Raw genomic sequence first — 11,642 nt, forward strand, 5'->3', positions numbered from 1 at the left:
GATGCTACCGTGAGCACTGCCGTGATTAAAAAGCCAAGGGGTAGAGTGAGTTGCTATATAGTGTGTTGTGGGAACGCAGACTCAGGCACAAGAGATCCTTAACCAATGACCACTTTATTACTTGCACAATACAAAAGGAAAGGATCCAAAAGAGCAGAGGAAGATTTTGGGTAGCACATTATCTTATTTAATTTGTACAGTCTGTTTATTTGAATACCGTAATTACATGGAATCTTGAATAGGGCTTGAGTTGGTTTGTACAGGTTAGTGTGATGCCCTGATATATCCTAGGGTAATTTGAGCATAAACTAAAAAAGTATTTGCAACACCCCCTTGGGGGACTGAGGAGAACAGAGGGAATATTCAATTTCCCTATCTGGGGAATTCCTGTTATGCTCACAAGCAGTAAGGGAAACCAATTCATAGGCTGAGCCCTTGATCTTGGGGCCCAATTGTTTTAGTTAGGAAGCTGCCAGAATGCAATATACAGAAATGGAATGGCTTTGAAAAAGGGAATTTAATAAGATACAAGTTTGCAGTTCTAAGGAAGTGAAAGTGTCCAAACTAAGACATTCAGGGAAAATACCTTAATTCAAGGAAGGCCGATGGGTCAGGAACACCTCTGTCAGCTGGGTAGTCATTTGGCTGGCAGGTGCTGATCCCTTGCTCCTGGGCTCCAGTATTTTCAGTTCCTGTGGGAGTTCTTTACTTTGCTTCTGTGGCCTGGCTTTCATCTCTTGGCTTCCCTTGGCACTCTCCAGATTCTGGCTTGCTTTACATCTCATGGCAACGTTGCTGGGCCCCAAGCATCTCCAAACATCTGTGTCTGTTCTCCAAGTGTCCACATCTCTGTTAGCTCTGCTCTGAAGTTTCTTTCGGCTCTGTTGTTTCTTTCTCCAACATGTTTCCTCTTTTAAAGGACTCCAGTAAAATAATCAACACCCACCTTGAATGGACAGTTACATCTCCATCTAATCAAAAGGCCACACCCACAATGAGGCACGCCACATCTCTGTGGAGATAACCTAATCAAAAGCGTCCACATAATATAGGATTAAAAGTGATGGCTACTCCCACAAGATTAGATCAGGATTAAAAAAAGGCTTTTCTGGGGTGTGTAATATTTTCAGATTTGCACAGGACCTATGAAACTTATTCCTTCAAAGGAGAAGCTAATCCTACTTATAATTATGCCTTAGAGTCATCCCCAGAGAACCTCTTTTGTTGCTCAAGTGTGGCCTCTCTAAGCCAACTTGGCAGGTGAAGTTACTGCTCTCCCCATTATGTGGGACATGACTCCCAGGGGTATAAATCTCCTTGGCAACTTGGGACAAGACTCCAGGGGATTAACTAGGGACCTGGCATCATGGGATTGAGAAAGCCCTCTTAACCAAAAGGGGTAAGAGAAAAATAGTTTCAGGGGCTTTCAGAGACAAGAATTTACCCTGGAAGTTATTCTTATGCATTACATAGATACCACTTCAGTTTACAGCACATTGTAGTGGCCAGGGGGAAGTACCTGGATCTGTTGAACTGTGTTACAGTAGTTTTGAACTATATATATATATATAGAATCTATATATAGCACTTACAATGTGACTGTGTGATTGTGAAAACCTTGTGTCTGGTGGTACTTTTATCCAGAGTATGGATGGATGAGTAAAAAAATAAGGAAACAAATAAATAATAGGGGGAAGGGGTAAAAATATTTGGGTCGATTGACATATTAGTTGTCGATGAGAAGGAGTAAGGGGTACGGGGTGTATGATTTTTTTTTCTTTTGGAGTGATGCAAATATTTTAGAAATCATCATGGTGATGAATAAATAACTATGTGATGATATTATGAGCCACTGATCATCTAGTATTGTTTTGATTTGCTAAAGCTGCAGAATGCAATATACCAGAAGCAGAATGGCTTTTAAAAAGGGAATTTATTAAGTTCCAAGTTTATAGTTCTAAGGCTGTGAAAATGTCCAAATAAAGACATCAACAGGAAGTTACCTTCACTCAAGAATGGCTGATGCTATCTGGCACATCTTCGTCAGCTGGGAAAGCATGTGGCTGGCGTATGCCAGGGTCTCTGGCTTCTGGACACCTCTCTCAGCTGGGAAGGCACATGGCGACATTTTCTAGAATTCTCTCATTCATAAGTCTTCCCCAGGGATATTTTCCTTCTGCACTTCCAAAGATCTCTGGCTGTGTGGGCTCTGTCAGCACTAAAGCTTTTTCAAAAACAGTTCCCTCTTGAAGGTAAGCAACCCCACCTTGAATGGGTAGAGACCCATCTCCATAGAAACCAACCAATCAAAAGTTACCACCCACAACTGGGTGGGTCACATCTCCATGGAAACAATAAAAAGATCCCACACAGCAGTAATGAATGAGGATTAAAAAACATGGCTTTTCTAGGGTACACAACAGTTTCAAACCTGCACAACTCTGGATGGACTGTATGTGTGTGAAGATTCCTCAACAAAAAAAATTTCTTTCAAAAAGAGCAAAGGAAGAGGTCCCACTGTTACTGATCCCCCAGGGAGGCTAGCTGCTTGAACCTGTATCAGTGGATGTCAGCTCCGTAAGTTCCACTTTGCATTGGACATGATGGGTATTTATACACTTCTAGTGGAGGGGGACTGGTCACTGAGCAAAAAGCATGTATTAAGCAACCTTTGTATAGCTCCTGCCCTGATAAGCTGATTTCTGCTTGTTCCTGGTTTGGGGGTTCAAAGTAAAGTCAGGCTGTTCTATGAAACCCGATGTCTTTCCCTGCTATGAAATGGAAACATCGAAACATTTGTATGCAAGCAAGAAGGGAAAACGAAGGGATATGGGAAGGTCTGGGAGATGACCATTTAAGAGTATCCACATCTTCCCCAGTACAAGGAATCCCAAATATTGCTAACCAGCTAGAATTTACTGATCTGGAAGGAAGTAAGCCATCTAGCCTCTGAAGCTGTGAGCCAGTAAATGCCTGTTGTTAAGTCAATCTGTTGTATATTTCAGCAGCCAGAACACTGATACAGTTTTTAAGTTAAATTGGGTCATAGTAGTAGGGGAAGTAAAGGCATATTTTCTTTCTTTTGTTTTTTAAATTAAAAGCCAGGAGGTTGTCAGCATGTTTAAACTAGAAATGGTATTACATGAAAACATGACAAAACATAGGCAATGGAAGTTACCTTAAAGAGGAAGACTTCTAGAAGTTAACTACTGGTTGCTTGAGATAGAGAAACATATATTGCTTTCTCTTCTGGTGCCTGAGAAATTAGACCATATGACTTGCAGGAATTGAAGCAGCATTGAGGGTTCTACCGAATTTCAAATTCCAAGAATATGGAAAGTTATATTAAGAATGAGTTCAAACTGTAAATAAGCTTGCCACCATGATTTGTCTACATAGGAGTGAAGGAATCTTAGAAAACAGTTACTACCTGGCTATTTGGAAGAAAAATGGTCTTTTTTAATTCTAGGGTTTGCATCATTGAGCTACCTTAGCTTACTGTTACACAGAAAGAACGAGGAGTGTACTATTCAGGGGGACACAATGACATGCATACTAATATTACAAATTCCATACACTTTTAAATTCCTGTCTGAGTTATTCTTTTAAAATTTATTCATTAAAAAATTAAGAAACAAAATAAAACATCAACATACATAATCAGTAATTCACAATATCACTTAGTTGCATATTCATCATTTCTTAGAACATTTGCATTAATTCAGAAAAAGAAATAAAAAGACAATAGAAAAAGAAATAAAACGAACACAGGAAAGAAAGAAAAAAAAAGATTATACCTACCTTACCCCTTACCCCTCGCTTTCATTGATCACTAGCATTTCAAACTAAATTTATTTTAGCATTTTTTCCCCCTATTATTTATTTTTATTCCATATGTTCTACTCCTTTGTTGACAAGGTAGATAAAAGGAGCATCAGACACAAGGTTTTCACAATCACAGTCACACTGTGAAAGCTATATCATTATACAATCATCATCAAGAAACATGGCTACTGTCTTCGCCACCCGGCTTGTGTAGCTGTCCTGCGAGCCCTCTCCACCTCCCGTGCACAATGGCCACTCTTAAGGAAAAACTGATTGCACCAGTTGCAGAACAAGAGGGAACAATCCCAAACAATAAGATCACTGTAGCGGGTATTGGACAAGTTGGAATGGCATGTGCCATCAGCATTCTTGGAAAGTCTCTGGCTGATGAACTTGCCCTTGTGGATGTTTTGGAAGATAAACTCAAAGGAGAAATGATGGATCTGCAGCATGGAAGCTTGTTTCTTCAGACACCTAAAATTGTGGCAGATAAAGATTACTCTGTGACAGCTAATTCAAAGATTGTGGTGGTAACTGCAGGAGTCCGTCAGCAGGAGGGGGTGAGTCGCCTCAACTTGGTTCAGAGAAATGTAAATGTCTTCAAATTCATTATTCCTCAGATCGTCAAGTACAGTCCCGATTGCATTATAATTGTGGTTTCCAACCCACTGGATATTCTAATATATGTTACCTGGAAACTAAGTGGATTACCCAAGCACCGTGTGATTGGAAGTGGGTGCAATCTGGATTCTGCTAGATTTCGTTATCTTATGGCTGAAAAACTTGGCATTCATCCCAGCAGTTGCCATGGATGGATTTTGGGAGAACATGGAGACTCAAGCGTGGCTGTATGGAGTGGAGTGAATGTGGTAGGAGTTTCTCTCCAGGAGCTGAATCCAGAAATGGGAACAGACAATGACAGTGAAAATTGGAAGGAAGTGCATAAGATGGTTGTTGAAAGTGCCTATGAAGTCATCAAGCTAAAAGGATATACCAACTGGGCTATTGGATTAAGTGTGGCTGATCTGATTGAATCCATATTCAAAAATCTATTCAGGATTCATCCAGTGTCAACAATGGTGAAGGGGATGTATGGCATTGAGAACGAAGTCTTCTTAAGCCTTCCCTGTATCCTGAATGCTCGGGGATTAACCAGTGTTATCAACCAGAAGCTGAAGGATGATGAAGTTGCTCAACTCAAGAAGAGTGCAGATACCCTCTGGGACATCCAGAAGAACCTGAAGGATCTGTGACGTTTGAGTTCTATGCTGTAGAAATTTAAAAACTGCAATGTGATTAACCTTGAGCCATTAGTTATCATTCATGTACATGAATCACAGTTTGCTTTTATCTTCCTAAATATGTGAATCTGGGCCCCCGGAATCAAAGCAAATGTTTGGTATATAATGCTTGAACAAATAAAATTAACTATCATAGTGTGAAAAAAAAAAAAAAAAAAGAAACATGGCTACTGGAACACAGCTCTACATTTTGAGGCAGTTCCCTCCAGCCTCTCCATTACATCTTGACTAACAAGGTGATATCTACTTAATGCGTAAGAATAACCTCCAGGATAACCTCTCGACTCTGTTTGGAATCTCCCTCTTCCCCCTTTTGGTGGAGAAAGTTTTCTCAATCCCTTGATGCTAAGTCTCAGCTCATTCTAGGGTTTTTCTCAATCCCTTGATGCTAAGTCTCAGCTCATTCCAAGATCTCTGTCCCACATTGCCAGGAAGGTCCACATCCCTGGGAGTCATGCCCCACAGAGAGAGGGGTAGGGTGGTGAGACTGCTCGTTGTTGGCTGGAGAGAGAGGCCACATGTGAGCAACAAAAAAGGCTCTCTTGTGGGTGACTCTTAGGCCTAAATTTTAAGTAGACTTGACCTATCCTTTGTGGGGTTAAGTTTCAAATGAACAAACCCCAAGACTGGGGGCTCAGCCTATAGCTTTGGTTGTCCACACTGCTTGTGAGAATATCAAGAATTCAACTTGGGGAATAATTAATCAATTATTATTGAAGTAGTTTACAAGTTTAACCTCAGTATTATTGTATAACTATGAATTTATATGTATCACCTCACTATTACTGCTGTATAACTTTATGGATTTATGTGTATCACTTTATGCATTTATGTGCATTACTGTGTATTTGTGTGCATCACTCTATAAATTTATGCATTCATAAAGGTATATAATTGCAAGCTTTCTTGAAGGAAGAAAAGCAGAATGTCTGCAGTGCTATAAATCATGTTCAGGCTTACTTAAGCATGTCTGAAGATATCGGTGTGCAAACAGGGGGTTGCCAGGCCTGTTTTCCTGTCATGTCCAGAGCTGTCCTTATCTCAGACAACAGTAACTCCCACCCTGCAAGTTCTGTCTCTGTACTTTTCCAGTGTTTACCACCCGTTCCCTTAGTAACTCCTGCCTTACTCATTAGCCTGTATAATCTAGAAACAAAGAATATTTGGGGCTCAGACTTTGTACAGAAGTCCTCAGGGCCTGCCAGCAATAAAAGTTTTGTCCACTTCTCAGAGTTCAGGTGATTTCTTGGATGTGAATCAGAGTTTTCCCGACTTCACTATGATATTTTTTCTTCAGTGTATCTCAAGTGGCTCAAGTATTAGCACTTTGCCATTTAATAGGGTCTAACAGTTGAAATCCATACTCCTCTCCTTGAGGTCTATGTTTTTATTTTATTTTTTTATTTTTTTTTATTTTTTTATTAACGGAAAGAAAAAAAAAAGAAATTAACACAACATTTAGAAATCATACCATTCTACATATGGACTCAGTAATTCTTAACATCATCACATAGATGCATGATCATTGTTTCTTAGTACATTTGCATCGGTTTAGAGGAACTAGCAACACAACAAAAAAAGATATAAAATGTTAATATAAAGAAAAGAAATAAAAGTAGTAGTAATAGTAAAAAACAACAACAAACAAACCAACAAGCAAACAAAAACAAAAAAAACCCTATAGCTCAGATGCAGCTTCATTCAGTATTTTAACATGATTACTTTACAATTAGGTATTATTGTGCTGTCCATTTTTGAGTTTTTGTATCTAGTCCTGTTGCACAGTCTGTATCCCTTCAGCTTCAATTACCCATTATCTTACCCTGTTTCTAACTCCTGCTGAACTGTTACCAATGACATATTTCAAGTTTATTCTCAAATGTCCGTTCACATCAGTGGGACCATACAGTATTTGTCCTTTAGTTTTTGGCTGGATTCACTCAGCATAATATTCTCTAGGTCCATCCATGTTATTACATGGTTCATAAGTTTATCTTGTCTTAAAGCTGCATAATATTCCATCGTATGTACATACCACAGTTTGTTTAGCCACTCTTCTGTTGATGGAGATTTTGGCTGTTTCCATCTCTTTGCAATTGTAAATAACGCTGCTATAAACATTGGTGTGCAAATGTCCATTTGTGTCTTTGCCCTTAAGTCCTTTGAGTAGATACCTAGCAATGGTATTGCTGGGTCGTATGGCAATTCTATATTCAGCTTTTTGAGGAACCGCCAAACTGCCTTCCACAGTGGTTGCACCCTTTGACATTCCCACCAACAGTGAATAAGTGTGCCTCTTTCTCCGCATCCTCTCCAGCACTTGTCATTTTCTGTTTTGTTGATAATGGCCATTCTGGTGGGTGTGAGATGATATCTCATTGTGGTTTTGATTTGCATTTCTCTAATGGGCAGGGACATTGGCATCTCTTCATGTGCCTCTTGGCCATCCGTATTTCTTCTTCTGGTAGGTGTCTGTTTAAGTCTTTTTCCCATTTTGTAATTGGGTTGGCTGTCTTTTTGTTGTTGAGTTGAATAATCTCTTTATAAATTCTGGATACTAGACCTTTATCTGATATGTCGTTTCCAAATATTGTCTCCCATTGTGTAGGCTGTCTTTCTACTTTCTTGATGAAGTTCTCTGATGCACAAAAGTGTTTAATTTTGAGGAGCTCCCATTTATTTATTTCCTTCTTCAGTGTTCTTGCTTTAGGTTTAAGGTCCATAAAACCGCCTCCAGTTGTAAGATCCATAAGATATCTCCCAACATTTTCCTCTAACTGTTTTATGGTCTTAGACCTAATGTTTAGATCTTTGATCCATTTTGAGTTAACTTTTGTATAGGGTGTGAGAGATGGGTCTTCTTTCATTCTTTTGCATATGGATATCCAGTTCTCTAGGCACCATTTATTGAAGAGACTGTTCTGTCCCAGGTGAGTTGGCTTGACTGCCTTATCAAAGATCAAATGTCCATAGATGAGAGGGTCTATATCTGAGCACTCTATTCGATTCCATTGGTCGATATATCTATCTTTATGCCAATACCATGCTGTTTTGACCACTGTGGCTTCATAATATGCCTTAAAGTCAGGCAGCGCGAGACCTCCAGCTTCGTTTTTTTTCCTCAAGATGTTTTTAGCAATTCGGGGTACCCTGCCCTTCCAGATAAATTTGCTTATTGGTTTTTCTATTTCTGAAAAATAAGTTGTTGGGATTTTGATTGGTATTGCATTGAATCTGTAAATCAATTTAGGTAGGATTGACATCTTAACTATATTTAGTCTTCCAATCCATGAACACGGTATGCCCTTCCATCTATTTAGGTCTTCTGTGATTTCTTTTAACAGTTTTTTGTAGTTTTCTTTATATAGGTTTTTTGTCTCTTTGGTTAAATTTATTCCTAGGTATTTTATTCTTTTAGTTGCGATGGTAAATGGGATTCGTTTCTTGATTTCCCCCTCAGCTTGTTCATTACTAGTGTATAGAAAAGCTACAGATTTTTGAATGTTGATCTTGTAGCCTGCTACTTTGCTGTACTCATTTACTAGCTCTAGTAATTTTGTTGTGGATTTTTCTGGGTTTTCTACATATAGTATCATATCGTCTGCAAACAGTGATAGTTTTACTTCTTCCTTTCCAATTTTGATGCCTTGTATTTCTTTTTCTTGCCTAATTGCTCTGGCTAGAACTTCCAACACAATGTTGAATAATAGTGGTGATAGTGGACATCCTTGTCTTGTTCCTGATCTTAGGGGGAAAGTTTTCAATTTTTCCCCATTGAGGATGATATTAGCTGTGGGTTTTTCATATATTCCCTCTATCATTTTAAGGAAGTTCCCTTGTATTCCTATCTTTTGAAGTGTTTTCAGCAGGAAAGGATGTTGAATCTTGTCAAATGCCTTCTCTGCATCAATTGAGATGATCATGTGATTTTTCTGCTTTGATTTGTTGATATGGTGTATTACATTAATTGATTTTCTTATGTTGAACCATCCTTGCATACCTGGGATGAATCCTACTTGGTCATGATGTATAATTCTTTTAATGTGTTGTTGGATACGATTTGCTAGAATTTTATTGAGGATTTTTGCATCTGTATTCATTAGAGAGATTGGTCTGTAGTTTTCTTTTTTTGTAATATCTTTGCCTGGTTTTGGTATGAGGGTGATGTTGGCTTCATAGAATGAATTAGGTAGTTTTCCCTCCACTTCGATTATGTTGAAGAGTTTGAGGAGAGTAGGTACTAATTCTTTCTGGAATGTTTGATAGAATTCACATGTGAAGCCGTCTGGTCCTGGACTTTTCTTTTTAGGGAGCTTTTGAATAACTAATTCAATCTCTTTACTTGTGATTGGTTTGTTGAGGTCGTCTATTTCTTCTTGAGTCAAAGTTGGTTGTTCATGTCTTTCCAGGAACCCATCCATTTCATCTAAATTGTTGTATTTATTAGCGTAAAGTTGTTCATAGTATCCTGTTATTACCTCCTTTATTTCTGTGAGGTCAGTAGTTATGTCACCTCTTCCATTTCTGATCTTATTTATTTGCATCCTCTCTCTTCTTCTTTTTGTCAATCTTGCTAAGGGCCCATCAATCTTGTTGATTTTCTCATAGAACCAACTTCTGGTCTTATTGATTTTCTCTATTGTTTTCATGTTTTCAATTTCATTTATTTCTGCTCTAATCTTTGTTATTTCTTTCCTTTTGCTTGCTTTGGGATTAGTTTGCTGTTCTTTCCCCAGTTCTTCCAAGTGGACAGTTAATTCCTGCATTTTTGCCTTTTCTTCTTTTCTGATAAAGGGATTTAGGGCAATAAATTTCCCTCTTAGCACTGCCTTTGCTGCGTCCCACAAGTTTTGATATGTTGTTTCTTCATTTTCATTTGCCTCTAGGTATTTACTAATTTCTCTTGCAATTTCTTCTTTGACCCACTTGTTGTTTAAGAGTGTGTTGTTGGGCCTCCATGTATTTATGAATTTTCTGGCACTCCGCCTATTATTGATTTCCAACTTCATTCCTTTATGATCCGAGAAAGTGTTGTGTATGATTTCAACATTTTTAAATTTGTTAAGACTTGCTTTGTGACCCAGCATATGGTCTATCTTTGAGAATGATCCATGAGCACTTGAAAAAAGGTGTATCCTGCTGTTGTGGGATGTAATGTCCTATAAATATCTGTTAAGTCAAGTTCATTTATAGTAATATTCAGGTTCTCTATTTCTTTATTGATCCTCTGTGTAGATGTTCTGTCCATTGATGAGAGTGGTGAATTGAAGTCTCCAACTATTATGGTATATGTGTCTATTTCCCTTTTCAGTGTTTGCAGTGTATTCCTCACGTATTTTGGGGCATTCTGGTTCGGTGCGTAAATATTTATGATTGTTATGTCTTCTTGTTTAATTGTTCCTTTTATTAGTATATAGTGTCCTTCTTTGTCTCTTTTAACTGTTTTACATTTGAAGTCTAATTTGTTGGATATTAGTATAGCCACTCCTGCTCTTTTCTGGTTGTTGTTTGCATGAAATATCTTTTCCCAACCTTTCACTTTCAACATATATTTATCTTTGGGTCTAAGATGTGTTTCCTGTAGACAGCATATAGAAGGATCCTGTTTTTTAATCCATTCTGCCAGTCTATGTCTTTTAATTGGGGAATTCAGTCCATTGACATTTAGAGTTATTACTGTTTGGATAATATTTTCCTCTACCATTTTGCCTTTTGTATTATATATATCATATCTGACTTTCCTTCTTTCTACACTTTTCTCCATGTCTCTCTCTTCTGTCTTTTTGTATCTGACTCTAGTGCTTCCTTTAGTATTTCTTGCAGAGCTGGTCTCTTGGTCACAAATTCTCTTAGTGACTTTTTGTCTGAGAATGTTTTAATTTCTCCCTCATTTTTGAAGGACAATTTTGCTGGATATAGGAGTCTTGGCTGGCAGTTTTTCTCTTTTAGTAACTTAAATATATCATCCCACTGTCTTCTAGCTTCCATGGTTTCTGCTGAGAAATCTACACATAGTCTTATTGGGTTTCCCTTGTATGTGACGGATTGTTTTTCTCTCGCTGCCTTCAAGATCCTCTCTTTCTCTTTGACCTCTGACATTCTAACTAGTAAGTGTCTTGGAGAACGCCTATTTGGGTCTAATCTCTTTCGGGTGCGCTGCACTTCTTGGATCTGTAATTTTAGGTCTTTCATAAGAGTTGGGAAATTTTCAGTGATAATTTCTTCCATTAGTTTTTCTCCTCCTTTTCCCTTCTCTTCTCCTTCTGGGATACCCACTACACGTATATTTGTACGGTTCACATTGTCCTTGAGTTCCCTGATACCTTGTTCAAATTTTTCCATTCTTTTCCGGATAGTTTCTGTTTCTTTTTGGAATTCAGATGTTTCATCCTCCAAATCACTAATTCTATCTTCTGTTTCTTTAAATCTGTCATTGTAGGTATCCATTGTTTTTTCCATCTTTTCTACTTTATCTTTCACTTCCATAAGTTCTGTGATTTGTTTTTTCAGTTTTTC

The 11,642-nt window shown here is 38.2% G+C and overlaps 1 protein-coding gene across 1 annotated transcript; it reads left to right on the forward strand.

Annotated features, from left to right (window-relative positions):
- The first annotated feature begins 4,048 nt into the window (after positions 1–4,048).
- LOC143648457 (L-lactate dehydrogenase B chain-like) lies at positions 4,049–5,237 on the forward strand. Its single transcript, XM_077118528.1, has one exon. The coding sequence runs from the start codon at positions 4,074–4,076 to the stop codon at positions 5,076–5,078; it is 1,005 nt and encodes a 334-aa protein (XP_076974643.1). The 5' UTR covers positions 4,049–4,073; the 3' UTR covers positions 5,079–5,237.
- The last annotated feature ends 6,405 nt before the right edge of the window (positions 5,238–11,642 follow it).

The sequence above is a fragment of the Tamandua tetradactyla genome, chromosome 10, assembly GCF_023851605.1.
Source record: "Tamandua tetradactyla isolate mTamTet1 chromosome 10, mTamTet1.pri, whole genome shotgun sequence".
Classification (NCBI taxonomy): domain Eukaryota; kingdom Metazoa; phylum Chordata; class Mammalia; order Pilosa; family Myrmecophagidae; genus Tamandua; species Tamandua tetradactyla.

Coding starts and splice junctions, on each gene's coding strand:
- LOC143648457 (XM_077118528.1), top strand. CDS start 4,074: ATGGCCACTCTTAAGGAAAAACTGATTGCACCAGTTGCAGAACAAGAG.